Source organism: Catharus ustulatus, chromosome 13 (genome assembly GCF_009819885.2).
Source record: "Catharus ustulatus isolate bCatUst1 chromosome 13, bCatUst1.pri.v2, whole genome shotgun sequence".
NCBI lineage: Eukaryota > Metazoa > Chordata > Aves > Passeriformes > Turdidae > Catharus > Catharus ustulatus.
In genome coordinates, this window is record NC_046233.1 from 12,719,922 (window position 1) to 12,739,496 (window position 19,575).

Genomic DNA, 19,575 nt, shown 5'->3' on the forward strand with positions numbered 1-19,575 from the left:
TCTTACACAAGTTGGGGCTCAATCAGTTCATGGGAAAAGATGGACATAACCCTGACTGAACAGCTCTGGACACCAAAAAGTAATTTTCCAAGCAACATGCTCATCCCTGGGACACATTACTCATAAATAATGGAACCGAATTCCCTATGTGGCAGCAAGTGCTTTGGAGGTCATGCAATTGTTTTGATCATCATGAAGCTGTGCTCACCTGGCTCCAGCTCAGACACATGGCACTCTTCGACAGCTCCGGAGGGGCTGTGGACTTTAGCATCGATCTTGCCCTTTGCCCCGTTCAGCCTTATAGCAAAGGATGCTGGCTGATTAACTTTTAATCCAGACTCCTGAGAATGCAACAGTCAGATTTATCAAATCCAAATTTTCATTTCAGATAGCACAAGATTTGTGGCAGGGAAATAACCACTTCAGCATGAGGGTTTTTCAGATTTTAACAGAAGGCATGAAGTTGAGATTTGCATTAACTCTCAAATCAGACACTCTTAGGGGTTGGCTGACTCAGGAGTCACCCACGTTGACTAGGCTGACTTTTCCCATGGTAACAGACTGTTTTTGGAAGCCAAACAATTGCACCATGTCAAAGAGAGGCAAGTTTACAGTACTAGTCACCCGTTATCACTGAGGTCAGTCCTCGGTATTCAGGCACTTGATTAAAAGGATGCTTAAGCTACAGCCCCATTTTCAGCCCATTCACTCATTCCAGATTCATTCAGGGAAAGGCCTCTGATAATCCAAATGTCTGAAAGAGTAATATGCATGTTTATATTTGCCACAAGAGGCTGCATTTAGAACGCCACCAGTAGACGTCTCAAACATGAGAAAGTAATTTAAAACACGAAACCAGATGTTGTGGTGCTGTCAAGCCATTGGTGGGAGGCGTGGCAGCTCCACATCTGAGCCACAGTGGTCCTCGACCAGCACAGCCCATGCAGCTATCCAGCAGTAATCTCTCACACTTAACATACTTTACCTCATTTTGTTTTCAACTAAATCCTGAAGAGGGAAATAAATGCAACTGAGTAGAACTGAGGTAGAATGTATGAACAAGTCCCTGATGTGGGTTTAGTGGATGCTGATGCTGCACAATGGACTCCATTACAGAATACTCAGCTTTATCTGCCTCTCCAGGATTTAACTGAAGTGAGTATTCCTGTCAAAGAGTCTTTAAATGAAACACAAGGCAAACATCAATACCACAGTGACTAATTAACGCCCTTGTAACTCCTGGTTAGAAGAGATACTATCGGATCAGGCTATCACGGTTCATTTACACAGCTGAGGTGGAGAATTCCTGCAGCTGAGGCAAACTCCTGAGGATCACAGCTGGGACATAACCAAAAACAGCCTTAACTGAAGTACTAATCACCACTCAAGGAGGACTGAGGTACAGTATATTTAGACACAGATTCTCAGTCTCACATCCAAGCTTCTGGCTTTGGAGATTTCAGTCAGGCCTTTAATGTTACTTGTATTTTAATGCCTCTAACCACACACATACACAAATTATATGGTGAGGTTACCAGATGAGCCCAGAGCAGCTACAAAGCTGTGATTCACTCTGAGATTCACTACCTTTCATGAATCATCAGAGCTGTGACTGTGCGGTTTTGTGGCATCAGCCAGAGCAAATCTGCACCGTGACCTCACGGTGGGGCCAGCCCTGTCTGCCTGGCCAAGCTGCAGTGACGTCCCAGCCATGCAGCCCTGTGCTACCTCACCCATGGAAACGCAGCTCTTCATGCACGTGCCAAATGAGGAACTTGGTACCAGCATGATCACTGGTGGTTCACCTCTAAATTTCAGTTCTCTTTGTCCTTCCCCTAGCTAATGGCATGGGAAACATGTCTTAGCTCTTCCAATGCTATTTCTGGAGCCTCCTATTCCTAATTCCCAAGTGTTATCACTTGTAACACACTCAATTGAGTCTTCTGCCTTTGACTAGCCAGAGTTACCCAGGGGCCAGCTGCCAAAAATATCTCTGGCTGCAAGGTGAGCTTGAAAACAAGCACCAACCAAGACAAGGCTATAACTAAGTAGAAAGGATAACCATTTTGGTTTTGGAGAACAAGGACGAAATCAGTCTCTGTGGTAAGCTGTAGAGATGTTTCCTTATGTCTCACCTGAAGACTAGTGACAGTGAGCCTGCGAGCATCGTCAGAGGGGGCGATGACAGGAACCAGGTAGGGGCTTTCAGGAATGTGCTCATCATTGAACTTTATGGACACCTCATAGTTGCCTGCAGAGAGAACAGAAGCAGTGAGTGTCCTTAGTTTCTTTGAAGGTCACAATCAGTGCTGTTTCCATGTGGTTTGGTCTCAGTACATACCTGGCTCTTGAACTATGTATGATGCACCACAAGATCCATCTTTATGGTCATCAAAGGTGATTTCTGCTTTACTTGGGCCTTCTACAGCAATAGACAGTCCTCCAGCTCCAGCTTCCCGTGTCCATATGCTGAACTCAGCTGTTGAAGTACACAAGAGCACACACAAGAGTTAAGTTTGCTGCTGCTGCAGGGTTGTAGCTCCCTCCTAACAGACTGTAAAGTTCCACACTTGAGTGCATTTGAAGAACAGCAGCTCATCTCATCATCCTGGGAGATACTGCTCAGCAGTTTCTGCAGGAGCTCCTGCTAGCGAAAACACTGCACTGCAGACCTGCACACAGCAGATTCTGGAGCCCACTGAGAGCAGAGAACTCACCTGGAACACCTGTCTCTCCACGCTCCAGCCCCGGGCCTCCAGCTCTCACTTTATGGGCTCCTCCCTCACCCAGAGGCCCCACGGTGAACTGGAAGGGGCTGCCTGGCACTGGCTGCCCTTTGTATTTGACATCCACAGTGTGGACCCCCATTTCTTGTGGCACAAAGCGGACACAGTAGGTGTTTTTGTCACACTCCACAATTTCGGCATCGAAGTTTCTCCCAGAGGGACTGGTTACTTGAGCTGTCATATCAGCACAATCAATTTCTGGCGAGAACAGAAAAATGTAGATTAGAAAGAGCTCAAGTGATTACCCAGTACAAATAACACAAGAGGCATGCAGATGCCCACTGCTCAGCTATCAGTGTGCTTCTGAGCAGAAAACCTGGCCAGCTGCACTTCCCAGGTGCTACAGAGGTAGATGAAGTGTCTGGATAAGTGCAGCCAGCTAAGCCTGGCCTACATGAGTCACAGTTTCCAGACAGCAGTACAAACATTCAACAGCCAACATGATCTTAAAACCCTGGAGCTGGAGTGAGCTGTACAGCCCAATCTCCAGCCTGCTGTACACACAATAAATTAAATTAAGGCCTCAGCAGTACTTATTTCTCCATGTGTTGATCATAGTTATGCTTATTTTTAACTGTTTGAGAAGACACATTACCAGTGTTTATTCCCTAAGCTATGTTAATATGAGGATGTCTTTACAAAACTGAAGTTCACATTTTCCCTGCTTCAAGTACACCATGCTACACAAGTGCAAGTTGTGGTTTTGGGGATAAAGATGTTGTTGCTTACCTGGGATTTTTAGGTTCAGATCACATATGCTTCCTACTGTTGCAACAGAGGGAGCTCGTCTCGTTCTTGTGATGCTCTCCTTAACTCTTCCTTCACCACTTATCTTCACACTAAATGGGCTGCCTGTAATATCACAGCAAGTCATTCCTCATCTGCTAGTTACACATGCCATTGAAGGCAGAAATGAAAGCTTCCTCTGACTTGTAGGGAATCATAGGGGAACTTTTATACCCAACTAACAATCAGATCCAAGTCAAATACATCCACATAACCAGAACAGTTTTGGATGCTTGCTGCCTAGGGAGAACCTCCTCCACTCTTTGGGGCTCATGGTCCAGGCCAGATCACACAGCCCACCCATAGTTTCCAGAGCACTGGTCAGCCAGGTAAGACTTCTGTTGTACTTATCAAAAATTTGCCCAACACTTCTGCTTACCTGGGATATGTTCATCTGCAAACTTAGTGGACACAATGTATACACCAGGCACAGTTGGAAAATAGGACACTTTGCAAGTTCCATCTTCGAGATCTTCAGTTTGGATCTCTACTTTGCTGGGTCCTTCAACTGCCAGTGAGATCCCACCATAACCTACAATACAGGTAAGTTAGCCTCAGATATCCAAAATTCTACTCTAAATCTGACATAAAATAGTCCAAACCCATAGCAGGCACTAGCTGGTAGGTTTGTATCATAACAGGCACACAGGAGTTGCATGATGCCTTAATGGCATTTTTATACTCCTAATCAGTCAGAGGCACAACATGCATTCAGCTCCTAAAATTCTCTGACTGTATCCCCTTTTATTTCAATAATGTTGAAAAGCTACCAAGCTAAAAGTTATCCAAGGCTCCACATTAAACCAACAGGGAAATAAGTATCTTCATTTCCTTCTTGCTATACCAAATGATACCAGAGCCAGCACCACCCCAGTGACAGTCCCTGTTGGCTGTAACAAACACACAAGCCAGGACCTTACAAAGCATATTCTAAGTTAGCAGCACTGTCTGTGGTTAATAACTGACAACACTGATTGTGTTTAATGGCAGCTGCTGCTTTGCAGCTTGTGACCTGGTGGTTGCATGCTGAGGGAGGCAGAGCTCTCATGTAGAGTCAGTATATATCTCATAGCATCTCATGGTGCCTTTGTGAGGGAACTAACCAGCATCTCTTGTGTCTACAATGAAGTCACACATTTCAAAGGTTCGTCCTTCTACCAAGCCACGTCCAAAAACTCTGGCCCGTCTGGCATCCCCGATCTCAGACTGGACCACCATGATCGTTACAGGGCTGTTTGGTACATGGCTCCCGTTTTTCTTGATGCTAACCAGATGTTCTCCTACTTCCCGTGGAATGAATGAGATGCCTACAAAGCAGAGAAATGTGAGACATTTGTTCAGTTTTTATTCATGTTATACTTAATTTAAATGCCTTAATCACAACAAGAAATGAAGTACTGGAAGAGCAGTCTCTTTACTCATGTTGAAGTGTTGCTCTCAAGTAGACCACAAGGCCATTCATATATGCTGACAAAACTCACTTCTATTGTAATCTGGCATGCCACAGGCAAGCCAAGACAAGAGGCCATTCTTCACACTCTTCTGTCTTTGGACAACTGTAGCAAACACTATCAGCTACTTGGTTCGACCACCACGGGGGAAGGAGCACACAAGTCAGTCATCTTACACAGCAAAGCAAACTGGAGCAAAGGTTGTAATAGCAATCTCTCAGAGCTTACCAATGTGGTTATTGGGCAGCCTCTTCAGAAGACAAGGCTCATCACGACCAGAGGGGGCTTTAATGCTGGCTGTTAGGAGACTAAGATCAGTTTCATTGATGTCCAACATGAAGTCAGCAGCAGAACCAAGTTTAACCTGAGACCGTCTTCTGTTATCATCTGAATACATAAAGAGAAATGAGTCACAAAACATTACAAGGTTAAGTGCAGAACAAGTCAGAGAACTTCAAATTCCTGCCACAAACCAGATTCCCCATGCTATCAGAGGTAAATTTTTAATATGAAGTGCTTCCAGAAGTTTAAACTTTATACCTGTAATCTTGGCTGTGAATGGACTCCCTGGAATGTGTTTGTCATTGTATTTGACCAGGATGCTGTAGTTCCCAGGCAGAGTAGGCAGGTACGTGACTGTGCATGTCCCATCTTTGTTATCAATGCAACTGATCTCTGCTTTTGAAGGTCCTTCAATAGCCAAGTCCAGCCCACCTAGGAAAAGAGTAGAGTGGCACTTCTGTAAATCTTTGTGAACACCAGGTCCAAAGACTTGGTCCAAAGAGAAATATCCAGTACCTGGTACTGAAAGTGACCTTAAATGCACGTTTTCAAAGGACAGCAGCAAAATCAGCTCAGACCAAACCACTAAGGCCACAGTTCTGTTCAGTCTTTAGATTTACTGAACAGTGATTCCACACCCAGTCATCTTCCACAAGATTTAAGCTGCTTTCAGTTTATTTTTAATTACACAAAAAATTTGCACCCTGTACCATAGGGTATCTAATGCTCTCAGGAAGGTAATAAGCCAGTTTTTACTGTAAGTTGCAGCCTGATATTTGCATAAGTCATTTGTGTCACATCAGAGATTCATAGTTAAACAGATGAATGTAAATTAATACCAATGTGCATTATACTACCAAGAACTTCCTTGTTTAGAGTAGGATGGGTTTAAAGAACTGACTTACCCTCTCCTGCATCTTCTGTGACAATGGTGAAAGTTGCTGGTTTATTTGCAACCCCATAAATGAGGCCAGGCCCATAAGCAGACACACTGCCACTGTTGGGGTAATTGACATAGAACTGCAGAGGGCTCTCTAAAGGGGAAAAAACAAAAAGAGGCACTTTTAAGGATGAGTGTCTGGACTTCAAGAACTAATACCCATGTTCTTGAATGCCCTTCTCATTATGTGGTATCTGAAAAATCTTATTGTGACTGTAATACACTTCTAAACCAAAAAAGCCTCCGCTTCCATCCTCAAAAGACACTTTTCAACAATTTGTGCCACATTCAGTCATGGAAGAGTAAGTGTTACTCTAGTAACCAGAGATAAGCTTAAATGATGCTGTAAAGGGTCTTGTTCATTGCAAGTTTATTTTTAGCACATTACATCAGAACATGACTCAGAAGCAGGCTTTCAGTTCAGGCACTGATTCTTAATTTTGGTAGAACAGAATTAGGAACTAGCACAGCACATTGTCTGACTCAATGAACCTGAACCAGCAAATTTGAAGGGTATCCAAAAAATGCATTTGCCAGCCTCAGATTAGCTAAGCTGATGCACAAGAACAAAAAATACAGTCACCAACAACCAATAATAGTTTCAAAAAAGGCACAGATAGCTCTTCAGTCCAAAGTTAGATTTTGCAGCTGAGGCAGTAAAAAGTTTCACTCATGACAACCTTCAAGAAAAACATTATGGCACATCATCTTTCTATCCCAGCACAGGGTAATGGTCTTAGTGAACCAATACATCAGACAGGTCAGCACCTATGGGGGTGCTTATATCCAAAAGTGCTGAAGAGACTGAAGCAGCACCATGCATCACATCACTGAGCTCCCTACTTCAGCCTAACTTATGCTGTGTTTCTGTCCGAACAGCAGTCCCTCTCAGGCAGTGCTGAAGGTATTTTGTTTCATGTCTACACATCCTTCTACAGGTCTGCCCCTTTCTGCCCAGCCCCCAAACCAGCACGCCCAGAGAACTGCAGGGCAGCCACAGCCTCCAGGCGAGGCAGTGCTTCCACTGGGGAGCTGGTGAAGCAAGGAGAAAAGAAGAGAAACAGAATGAAAGGCAGTGGTTTCTGTTTGTTAAGAAGCAGTCAGGAAGAAAGAAAGATTACAGCATAATATGCATGTGTGTTTTATTTTATTGCAATCAGATGGAAAGAGTAACTATAGTATTTTAGCCAATCGGTTCTCCCCACAGTTTTGAGATTTTTTTGCCAATGCAGTTTTAAGGACAAACACACACTGTAACCAGTAGTTTTGTTGAGCACCATGGCAGTAAATTTCAACCTAAAAAACTGGCAGTTAGAAAATTGTATGTTTCTTCTTCATAATAAAATGCCACAAGAGCTAGTTTCCCAAAACCAAAATCCATTTTAAGCCTGGCTGGTACTATTAAACCACAATGGAAGCTCATATGTGCTGGCACTTACTCCTTTGCTTTAGTTCTCTCTGGACTGCTTGCAGAGAAAGGCATGCTGAATGGTAAAATATCTGGGCAGGTCTTTCCACAGCATGTACGACTTAGCTATAGAACCTCACCAGGGAGCAAATGCATCAGCAGGACTCTGCACTCACATTTACATTGCTTGCTTCGTCAAGACTTACCTGGGATGTGATTTCCCATGTATTTTATGTGCATTTCATGCAGCCCAACCTCAGTAGGAGCATATTTCACTGTTACTGTGCCATCTTTGTTATCCACAATATCTGGTGTATCTGTCTTTCCAGAGGGCATGTGTACTTCCCCTACAAAAGGCCACCATGGGAGTTACAGAAGGAAAAACTGCCTGCTTCCCCTCTCCCACCCACAGAGAATTGTCTAGCCATTTTAAACAAGCATTTTAAATTGTTAAATTCTTTACCCACAGGCACAAATAGGAGACTAATGGGAACACTAACCAGACATGTTTTCTACTTAAGCTTCATGAATACAAGGCAGTGGTAGACATCTGGCAAACGGTCCTGTGACCTTACAAACTCTACAGGCAGAGCTGTTTGCTGCAGCCATGGAGCTTTTCACAGCAAGCAGCATAAAAAGCACTGATCTGCCTCATAGCAAGATGCTCCCTTTTCTGCTGCACTTTTGAAAAGGAAAGACTGACTGTTCTTTCAAGCTGGGACAGGCCAGGGCTTGGGGTGGGATTGCTGAGTTAGATGGCAGAGGGGACACAGGCCTTGTGTGCAGGAGCTTAGTGCAACCAGGGTGCTACTGGAGCAATGCTCGCAGCTGCCAGACCTGTAGAAAAAGGGTCACCTGCTTTGGACAAGGTATGTAACAGGAATGCAGAATTGACTGCTTTATAGCATCTGCAGAAAAGAAATAATGGAGCTTATTAAAGATGCATGTAGCTGCTCCAGAAGGGAAAAACCATCAACAGGCCCCAGCATCAACTGCACCCTACAGTGCAGTAGCTCACAGCCCAGCACTGAAGGCCACAGCAACACCAAGAATCCCCTCACTTAACTCAAACCATTGGAGGGGCATATCCTACTCATCCTCAGGGGGTACCACTCAGCGTGAAATTAAACAGCTACATTGCTGGCAGGATACAAACCTCCCACACACTGTGGTCTAGACCACCCAGTCTGTTAGCTGCAAATGGATAAACACACTAACAAAAAGCATAAATCTCCCTGAGAGGCACTCCAGGTACCTGTTATTTCTCCTTTCCTTACAGCAAATGGGATAACCATATCAAAGGGCCTGAACCCCATGCCGTTCATGTCTCCAACGGGAACATAAGCTTCTTCTGTAACCTAAAGCAAGCAAAAAGATGGGTCACTTCAAAAAGGCTGGTAGAGCCAAATGAGCACTGATCAACTCCAGTGCAAGCACAAGCAGAAGAGAGTGTGCGGTGATTATTGCAGCCAGCCAAGGACTGGGCTCAACCAGAGCAGTGTCCGGCCAAGCTCTCCTTTACAACACCACACCACAGAGCAGAGCAAATCAAACACGGTGCGGATGGAAGACATGCTGGAAAAAAGTAAGAAATAAAAATGGAACACAAAGGGATGGAAGACAATGTGCTGCACACAAGACCCAAAGTGGCTCCATCTGAAAGGATTTAGTTGCTTAAGGCCTGGAAGAGAAAGTGATTTTTCGATGGGGCAGAATGATTGCAACACAAAATGGACAAAAGGAACAAGTTTCACAATGCGACTCTGAACTCAAGACACTGTGATTTTACTGGGAAAACAAAGCAGTGCACTCAGGGTGCTTTTGCCAACAGCAGACATTTCAGAAGTGGAAGCTGTGGGTGCAATGATCCTCTTCATGTTTACATGAGTTTATTTGGAGACTCCCTTCAAGCAGCAAAGAAAAAACAAGGTCTGGATCCCAAGAACAATTGATGAAACAGAAAGAATGAACACAATGACCAGAGCGATCAAGCAGTCCCAAGAAGCAGGCTGTCATCTGAAATGGAACACAGATGGGGAGCTGAAAAATGTAAAAATTGTGTACCCAAGGGCGGAATCCGGGGGGAGAAGCGCCCACTGGCTCCTGTGACTGTGCGGCGACATCATCTGCATCTACAGCCTGGGCAGGGGTAGAGGCAGGTTAGTTGTTACTAGATGTTATTCTGGCATGGAGGCATTCCCACCTTCCACAGTTCAGAACACACTGCTCCTTCCAGTTCAATGCCTTCCTCCCACTGTGTAGCCCTCCCAGTCCTTTTGCCATAGCAAAGACCCGGATCCAGTCAGGGAAGCTGGGAAACTCCTTTACCTGCAGGCACTGGGTTAAGCCACCAATGGCACAGCAAAGGGACAAAGCCAGTACCTGCTGCTGTTGGATGCTTGGGAGGGAAGTGGAAAGCTGTGCCTGAACACTGGTGGAATTGAATAGCTAAGTTGTTTTCCTATGGGACTGATGCAGCGAGGGAAGGGGAAGGTTTAAACATAAGATGAGAGTCCCTGAGCACTGTCCAGCACGACAGCCAGCTGGGAGACGGGAGCTGGCTGCTGTGGGAACACTGCTCCAGCTCATGCTCTCGGGTGAATGACCCAGCCCACGTCCAGCCATAGCAGCAAAGCCATTCTTCTGATTCATAGCTGGGACTGCGTCGTCAAGACACCCGGTGTGTTTTCCCCTAGTGCAGCCGCTCTTCCCACCAGGCATGCCAAGAGCATGACTTGCAAATTCCCATCTCTCCCATTAGCCCAACACAACTGGCTGGGACTGACACCCATGTAGACAGCTCCACCAGGCTCAGCCATCCCAGCCCCTCCTCCCCATTCACACCACTGCAAACCACCCTAATGAAATAACCCACTGGAAACTTCTGCATGGATGGGTTCCACTAAGAAAACCAATGCGAAACAGAAATGCTGCTGTTTCACTGCTCTCTGTCCCCAGCTGAGACACCCAAGTCAAACACATACTGTATCAGTCAGCTAGGAAGCGGGAATTTTGGCTGGCCAGGACTGGACTCCCTGACCTCAAGAGGCATTTCCTGTGATGAACCTTGAGCAGTGACCAAGGGAGTCATCTCTCTCAAGGAAATCTTCAGACACTCATCAGCAAGCTGCCAGGCTGACAGGTAGGAAGAGCCAGAGCTGCTGGCCCTCATCTGGACTCAGTACAACAGTACAGTCCCGTAATTTCAGGGATTGAAATGCACCAGAGGCTGCTTGGGCAGAGATTACAAGACCAGGAATTGTTTTGCCAACACACTTGTTCTTCACAAGAAGGGCTTCTGTGAGCCCTGAGAGGCACCTAGTCTGCTTCTCAGGGGGCAGGGGTATTGTTTGCTGTGTGTGGAATACTGCACATTGGAAGGAAGATGATTAGAAAGAGGTGGAATTTGGCTATAATAGTTTAACTAGCACATACAAATAATTTTAAAGTGTGAGCTAATAGTCTGCTTCCCTGGGATCTGTCAGCAGATCGTTCCTTATTTTGGGATCAACTCAGTAAAAAGGGAGAGACAGAGAATGTAGAGCACTGTATCTGACAATGGCCAACATAATTAGTTGTAGAAGCTGATTACAACCCTTACATCATTTAGAAAAAGAACTACATGGTCAGGAAATTAAAAACAAATTTCTTCAGAAAAGCCAAGTCTTCATCCTCTGATGGTTTCTATCCCACTTCATTTAACCGTATTGCCTGCCCAAAATAAGCTCTGCAAGGAACAAGGATTCATTAGCTCCTGTTAGCCTAATAAATATCTGAACAAACATTTACACAGAGAGTTAACCTATTGCTGAATAAAATATGGCAGCAGGAATCTGAGTGGGAGGTACTTCTGGAGCAGAACTGGCTTACCATGACAGTGAAAGGACTGTTGGGAATGTCCACCCCACCAAAGCGGACATAAATCACATAGGTTCCTGGTTTGGCAGCAGTGTAGAAGATATCATAAGTCCCGTCCTCATTTTCAACAACATCTGCTTCAGCTTCTGTCCCATCTGGCGTGAGGACGGTACACGTCACTTTTCCCTTCCCTGCTGATTTGGCGTCTACCACAAAGCCAACCTCCTCACCAGTCTTCACAGTGGGTGCAATTCCAGGACCTACAAGGCAATTTTCATTACAGAAAGTGTTCACAGGACAGTTTTCCCAGGCAGACTGCCTGTGAGGTGCCTGAGGAACATGGCACCAAGACACTGGTCCTGGGGAGTCACAGATGTGGTACTGGGAGCAGAGATGTACAACAAGGGACATTTGTAAAACTGGTCAGCACAGTGGTATGCAAGAGCTGGCTACCAGCTCTCCTTCACGCAATCAGAGAGGCTGGATGGGAACAGAGAGGCAAAAAGTTAAGTTTGAAGAAAGCAATGCCTTAACCCATACTCTTACCATCCTACTCCCTTAAGCAAGGCCAAAGGCACTTTCTCCTGCCAGCAACTCGGCTGCTCTGTTTTAACATAAACCTCCCTGTGTAAGCAGCTATAAAAGGGCACAGTAGCAACCACGGCCACATTTTCTCCACCATTATCCACAAACAATTTTCCACTGTTCTGCCACACATCCTAAAAAAAGAACATCATGCAACAATGCCAAAATTGTAGCAATCAGCTCTAGTTTGAAGAACACTGTGTTTAAATGAGAACTATTATGTCTTATTTGCAGTAGCACATATTGAATACTCCTGCTTCTGACCCTCACTTGTTACTAGGTAAATGGCTCATTTTCAAGTGGCAATGAACCTGCTGGTTTAATACCTTGGCAGTATTCCATCACTTACTCCTACAGTGATTGTATTTCAGCTTTACAGCACTGAATCAGAAGCACTTCTTGGAAATGGGAAATTTTAGCTGGCATCTGGCAGTAATCTCCATCTCAGTTACTTTGAATAGTTAGCGACTTGAGTTACTTAGAAAAGTATCAGATTTACCCATTAAGGCATCTTTTAAACAAATTTTGAGGCAAAGAGGGTATTTCTTTTTTTCTTCCATTGTGTCAGGAACATATTTCTGTTTAAAACAACTTGAAAGCAGCCAGCTCATGGACAGGCTTCAGTGCACTCTAACTGCACAATGCCCAGGTCCAGCACAATGGCCCACACACTCTCACAGGTCTAAAACAACAGATTAGGTTTCCCTGTTCAATTTGGCCTTGCCTACTTTATTTATTTATTCTACAATCAAGGGACGTAATGTTCAGTGGTATTCTTGTAACTAGTTCTGTCACTTCTGTTCCCTGCCACAGCCTCCTGGGAGGTGGGAGCACACCTCAGTGAGCAGCCCAAAGCCATGTGATGAACACCCATCCTTAAAACCTGTGTGCGCCTACAACAAAAAATCTGGAGTCCCCTGCACCAAGGCAATGATTTTTTGAGTCATAGTAGTATCTTATCTTTAGGTTCTCTCCTTCCCAAAAGCCTGTTCAGACTCAGGCCAATCTTGACCAGACAGAAAAGCAGCAGAAACCTCCACTAACATCCAAGCCTGGATAGGCTTTGCCAATATAGAAGCACATGACCAGCTATTTAATCCTCAGAATTAATTCGGTTGTAGCTTGCAATGAAAAGCTTCTTGCAACTCTCACTGTGCAAGGAGTATGATGCAGTGGACACACAAGTATGTGTAATTTTTAAATGAACTTCACTGAAGTTCTCAGCTAGATTTACTGATGCCAAAATAAGCATCAGACAGTTGCATCTGGCTGTTTAAAACAGCCCAGGCAGTCTGATAAATTTTACTAAGGCAGAAATAGATCGCTGCTCACCCACAGGGTGGACACTTCAGGAACACCCCTTCTGTAAGAGCAGCCAGGCTACACAAGTCTCAAGCATGTCTTCTACACCCACCACATCCACTGTACCATGCTGAGAAGGCAGCTTTACACCCAGAATAAAAGCAAAGAGAGGAGTCAAACACTCACCTGTGGCCAAACACTTGCTGGCATCCCCAGCTGGAGATGCCCGGATCCGATAGGGAGAGGCTGGGATATCATCTCCACCATACTTAACGCCAATCGTATAGCGGCCTGTTTTGTCAGGGACATAGGTGACTGTGTAAGTGCCATCCTTGTTGTCATGAATGTCCACTCTCTTGGGTTTGCCCTCTTGGTCCTGAGGAATGCAAACCAGAAGATTTAAGCACTATGAAGGTTTTGAATTTACTTAGCTGGGCATCAAATCTGTTCACAACCATACTTAGGTGGTCTCAGACACAGAACTGCAGCTTTTCAAAGTTTTCAAGAAAGCTATTTTGCTCAAAGACTAGTAACAAAAATAGAGTATTAGGAGCAGAAAGGTATCAGACCACTACAAAATAATCAGTGCTATCATTAACTACTCTTTGGTTGAAATGAGAATGTTTACAAGAGCAGCAAGCCATTATATTAATTGTAAGAAGTTCAGGCTTCACTATCACACTGCTGTTGGAAATGAAGAACACTTCCCAGGTCCCTGAGGCACAAATGGGCAGTCACAATGTGCAGCTCTATCCTGAGTAAGCACTGGGTAGCCTTAGGCAGTTGCTCCCTGAAAGGTCAGAGGGCAGGGGGAAGCATTACTGGAGTCTGCTGTCAACTCCTGCATGAAGCATCCAGTGCTGGCACACTTCAAAGTCTACAGTTAAAAGCAGGTCTGTGCAGCCCCTTCAACTACCATTTCTTGTCAGCTGCAAAGCTTGAAGCATTTTAGAAAGTCTTCCAAGCCTGTTCACAGGGAACCACATGTTGACTCTATTTCATATTTTATGCCAACACTGGCTGGGATACAGTATAGATTGCAAAGGACTTGAGATTTTAGGTACAGCACAAAAGAGCTTACTTCTTTCATGAAGGCCTGTGAAACACTGGACATTCAACAGTTCAGTATAAGAAGCAAAGGCTGCCAGAAGAATCACCAATGCACTCCTACCAGGACTTGCGGAACTTTATCTTCAAAGTCCCAGCCAGGATAGGAGCTCTGATAAACATTCTGGATCCTTTAAGAGCACACCTGCATGCCAGAACTAATGGTAACGGCTTTGGTGCACCTGAGCAGGCAAGCGGTAAAGGACAGGAGCAAGAATGCAGATGGGCAAGTACAACCAGGCATATCATGACCTAGGCATGCCAGAGCTCAGCTATGTGCTTTATGGTCCACTAAGCAGACACCTTTTCACTAAGGCCACAGAGTCCAGGCACCAGAAACTTTGGAAAGAGCAGTAACAAAGATAAACCAAAACATTCCTGCAGTATCTCCTTAAGCTGCTTATGACTTCTGGCATTTTGGTAATTTATCATAACGTGATGCTCAGAGCAGTCGCTATCTCATGCCCTTGCTGAACACTGCTAGAAGACTGCCTCCATTTCAAATGCCAGTATTTTCATAATCTTACAAGAAATTGCTTATCTCATTTTGGGAATTTGCAGAGTGTAAGGTTAGGTAAAAGCCAAACAGGGCATATCTGATGATTTTAAGACAGAAGTTTCACAAAAGCACTCTCAAGAGCTTCACAAAAACAGTGTAAGACTTTCCTGTACCAGACCTTAGGGTCTTGTCAGCAGCCCAGTCTCCAGGACACTGGGTACATTAGGATAAAGCTGTGGACACTTCTGAAAGGAGAGACTCATGCCCATCTAGAAAATATGTTTCCTGTTCTGCTTGGCGTTGTTACTTACCGTGATCTGCACAGCCAGAAGTCCCTGCCCAGCATCCTTAGCATCCACAGCAAACTCCACAGGCAGGCTGGCTAGAATGCCATAGGAACTGAGCCCTGGTCCACTTGCTGTCACTTTACTGGCATCATACGTAGGAAGTACCTTCACCTTGAAGGGACTTAAAAGAGCAATCCATTATTTCCCCTCCTCCCAAGTCAATGGCTGATAGTTGCTGCAGTACATGCTGAGGTATATCTGTGGATACTGCCCTCTTACACTGTCTGCTGAGCTGCAGTGGGCTCAAAACACCACTGAACCCTGAAGTCATGCAAGAAGCTGCACTGGTTAAGTAGAAAGGACCACAGCTAGTCCTTAAATGGTGATCATGTGCTGGGAGAACACAACTGGATTGTTAAATCTTCAATTCTTCAAGGTTTCTCTTATCAGCTTACCTTCGAGGAATCTCTTCATCAGCATATTTGACAGTGATCATGTAGGGTCCCTCCTGCATAGGGGTGTACACCACTGTGTGGGTGCCATCTCCATTGTCCACCACGTTAACAGGTCCCACAACTCCTAAAAAAGCAACATATGATTTTATTGGTCATGCTATTAAACTATAGTCATTTGTTGCACAAAGCTACAAGATGCACGGCTCATTTACAGCTGGCAACAAATTTAGTTTTTTTTTAATGAAAGCAACAGGCATGAATCAATGATCAGTTTCCCTTATTTTGTATTCAAAGCCATTGACTTCAGATAGATTTTTTTTATCCACTGCTCTCTGGGCTCCCATCTTCTTGCTGTAAACAAAAGCTAGCATGAAAATACTGGAGAAAGATCTGCTTTTCAGTACCATCCAGGTCAAGAGCAACTGCTAAAATGTATTGAAGATTTTTCAAGACAGAAAAGAAGTAATGTTTGTAATTGTCTGAATTGTCATTTACAAGATTACTTATTATTGCTGGAATTCACTGTACAGAATTGAGCTCTAAAGCCAGCTGGTGCACAGCATTCACCAGTTGAGTCTTTCACAATCAGGTGTTTAGAAAGGCAGGCTTGCTGCCTAGGCAAGAACACCCTGCAAGCTGCCAAAGACCTAAGAAAGCAGGATCAATTATTTCAATTTGCATTAAGCTAAATCTACAACAGATTATGTGACATATCAGTTCAGATCAACACACAAAGCAGTCTACAATTACAAGTTGGCTTTAAAACACAGAAAGGATTAGCAGTAAAGCAAGCACAAAAGAAATGTATATAGTTGCCATGCACAGCCTAAAAGCAACACCGTTGGTTCCCACTCCCTCCTGCAGATGATTCTTGCTGCTGCCAACCGGATTTCCAAGAACCAAAACTGCCAGTAGTTAGTGAGAGTTCAAACCTGTCTCAGTGTCACCCTTTGGACCACCTTTAAAGAAATCCGAAATTGCTTTCAATGGGGAGCGCCGTCCCTGGGAATCCGTCTCATCCGCTAGAATTAAAGAAGTGTTACCTGCGGGGCACCTGCACAGCAAGACCTGACACTCCTGTGGGGAGGCAGCTCTCACCTCCCAGCAAGGTGAGACTTGCAGCCAACAGGTACTCACTGCCAAGATACTGTGCCACTGAGACACAGCTTTCTAGGTTAATGCAAATACCGTTAATGCTATCGCTCAAGGACCTTGTTCCTCTCTGGGGACCACTGAGTAGTTTCACCATGATTCACAGACTCCTGCAACCCACTGACACAGGTTTCTCAAGCCACTGTTCACGTTAGACTTTGGATTTACTTTTTGATGTCTAAAACTTAACACACAATTGTTCACCGGTGATGGTTACTCACATCACTTCTCCCAGCCCTGAAGATTAGGCTAAAGCTGTCAAAGACACTGTCCAAAGCAGCACTGCCTAGGACACAGCTCTCCTTTCACAGCATGACATGTGGGTCAGCTGCCAAGGGACACATGATAGATGAACAGGACCAGAGGGAAATACTCATTCAAGTGGTATCACCACCATTGCAAGCAGGGCCAGGACCACGTTACCCAAACACAGATATGGGCACAGCCAGATGGAATCCTTTGGTTCTTACCTCTGGGTCCTGTCACCACCACTTCAAGAGGTGCTATTCCTGCCTTGCTGGTGTCTACAGTGAAGGACTGGGGGATTTTGGCTCGAACAGCTGTACCCAGACCTGGTCCTGCTATCTTCACCTTGCTGGGATCCACAACATCCTTCACAGGAACCTTGAAAGGACTGCCTAGAAGTTGACAGAGTAAGTGTTAAACATCACAAGGTTAATAGTTACAGAGAACAAAAGGTCTTTTTTCTCCACTTTTCCTTAGGCTTTTTTATTACTATCCCTCTGCTGGAGACAGGAATGACAACCTCACAGCCTCCACACTATCCCTCTGCTTCTGCAAAAGCCAGAAGTGTATTGATGGTGGTTCTACATTTTCACAGGATTGTTGACAATTCTTTTGTGACTCATCTCCTTCTCACACCTCAGGAAAAAAGCCAAACATGAAAGAAACCAGAAATGCAAATGAAGCATCATGGAGGCGACACATTTCCTTGTATCTTACTAAGTTCAGTATGACAAGAAAGAGAATGGGAACAACAGGAAACATCCCCTCTTACTGCAGAACAGGATCTTTATTGCATCCACATATCAAAAGGCTATTTTTATGACCTGAAGTATTACACATCACTTGTATATAATACCAGCTGTCAAGGGCTAGTGTCTCCTTTCCTGTCCCACTCATCTGTACCCATCTGACAAGATGCCACTGCCTTTTCTGCCTGAATTCTGAGGAAAAGCAGAAAGCCAAAAACACATCAACATCCCACAGCACAAGGGAGATGCAGCCACTGAGAACTGAGTCCATAGTTTGACTTCTTCCCTCTTCTGAAAGCCACTGAGAAGGAGCTCTTACCAGGAATGTGCTCTCCTCCATAGGTGATGTTAACATCATAATCTCCTGGAACATAAGGGACGTACTCAGCACTGCAGCTCCCATCCTTGTTATCTTTACAACTAATTTTAGATTCTGAAGGTCCTTCAACAGTTATTCCAAGGCCACCAATTCCTGCCCCTCTGCAAGACAGAAACATACGTTGTTAGAATCACCTGCTTCTAAAGCAGCTTTGTAGCCTTCACATGCTCTGGCTGCATTTTCATCCTTTTTGGAAATGTGGTATCATAACTTCCAATGTTCAGCATTCAGCATGTGCTGGCAGGCAAAGCTGTACAGCACTACCTCATTCTTGTTTTCCTAGAATTTTCTCCTCGGTAACTATCAATCCCTAACATCAAATGTTTGCAAAGCAGAGTAGATGATAAGGTAGCACAGTCATCAGCTGGACACAGCTTGGCCTTTTTATAAATATTTGTACTGAGTTTAGCATCTTGCATTGCACACACCACTACATTCCTCCCTCCCTCAGATATTCCTTCAAGATCAAACAGGCCCCATCACCTGGTGACAACTGAAAAGGCATTTGGCTGATTTGTGAAAGCCTCTACAAGTCCAGGTCCCTCTGCCTTCACACGTGATGGATGGCAGCCCTCTGCGACGTTCACTCTGAAGGGACTATTTGGCACAGGCACACCGTCGTATGTCACACTGACCGCGTGCGGACCTGTGAAGAAGAGGGAAACATCTCCTGAATTCCCTAAATACGCTCATCAGCTAACATAATTCTACAAGATGCTACAGATTTAAATGTCAGTATATGGGTAAGAGCTGCTTCTTGCATTTCACAAGACTTCACTAGTGTTTTGTAATTGAGATGCGATCTACACTGTTCTAAAGTCAGTTCTTCAAGTTAAAATAGAGCTACTTCTTGCAAAATCAGCTCCTCTACTGGCAGATCTCTTGCAAAGAAGCCAACAAGTTACTGGCAGACCTCAGGGGTTTGCCAAATGAAAGTGGCAGAAGAGCTGCTTGCTCTTGGTTTTCCCCTTTTAAGTAAAAGAAAACAAGTCCCAAGGTTACCCTTTTCAAACGGCGTGTACTCCACTGAATATGTCCCGTCAGCGTTGTCCTGGATGAGACAGTCTGTGGGGGAGCCAGATGGGCTCGTGATCTGTGTCCTGATGTGGTCACCACCAGCCTTTGTTAAAGGTCGAGCATCCACAGTGAACTCAGTTGTAGCTTCTCGGAAGACATCTACAGGAAATGTTTTGAAGAGTCACTTCAAGAAGTGCATTTATTCCAACAACAAAACATTTGGTGAAGCAGCATGATAAACAACTTGTTTGGGATCATGAGACTCCTGTCTGTCCAAGGATCACCA

The 19,575-nt window shown here is 44.7% G+C and overlaps 1 protein-coding gene across 2 annotated transcripts in view; it reads right to left on the reverse strand.

The window, feature by feature from the left end:
• Positions 1-19,575, reverse strand: part of FLNB (filamin B) — an 85,920-nt gene that overhangs the window by 7,184 nt on the left and 59,161 nt on the right. Inside the window, exons 24-44 of one of the 2 annotated variants that reach the window (XM_033071248.2) lie at positions 19,275-19,448; positions 18,756-18,918; positions 18,213-18,373; positions 17,369-17,536; positions 15,747-15,870; positions 15,316-15,472; positions 13,585-13,774; positions 11,524-11,771; positions 9,718-9,792; positions 8,909-9,011; positions 7,860-8,000; positions 6,211-6,339; positions 5,564-5,737; positions 5,252-5,410; positions 4,676-4,879; positions 3,952-4,104; positions 3,516-3,638; positions 2,718-2,984; positions 2,342-2,479; positions 2,136-2,251; positions 209-341 (exon numbers count right to left, since the gene is read on the reverse strand). In XM_033071248.2, the coding sequence (XP_032927139.1) occupies positions 209-341; positions 2,136-2,251; positions 2,342-2,479; positions 2,718-2,984; positions 3,516-3,638; positions 3,952-4,104; positions 4,676-4,879; positions 5,252-5,410; positions 5,564-5,737; positions 6,211-6,339; positions 7,860-8,000; positions 8,909-9,011; positions 9,718-9,792; positions 11,524-11,771; positions 13,585-13,774; positions 15,316-15,472; positions 15,747-15,870; positions 17,369-17,536; positions 18,213-18,373; positions 18,756-18,918; positions 19,275-19,448 (3,300 nt within the window). The remainder of the gene's footprint in view (positions 1-208; positions 342-2,135; positions 2,252-2,341; positions 2,480-2,717; positions 2,985-3,515; positions 3,639-3,951; positions 4,105-4,675; positions 4,880-5,251; positions 5,411-5,563; positions 5,738-6,210; positions 6,340-7,859; positions 8,001-8,908; positions 9,012-9,717; positions 9,793-11,523; positions 11,772-13,584; positions 13,775-15,315; positions 15,473-15,746; positions 15,871-17,368; positions 17,537-18,212; positions 18,374-18,755; positions 18,919-19,274; positions 19,449-19,575) is intronic. The other variant, XM_033071249.1, reaches the window with a different exon arrangement.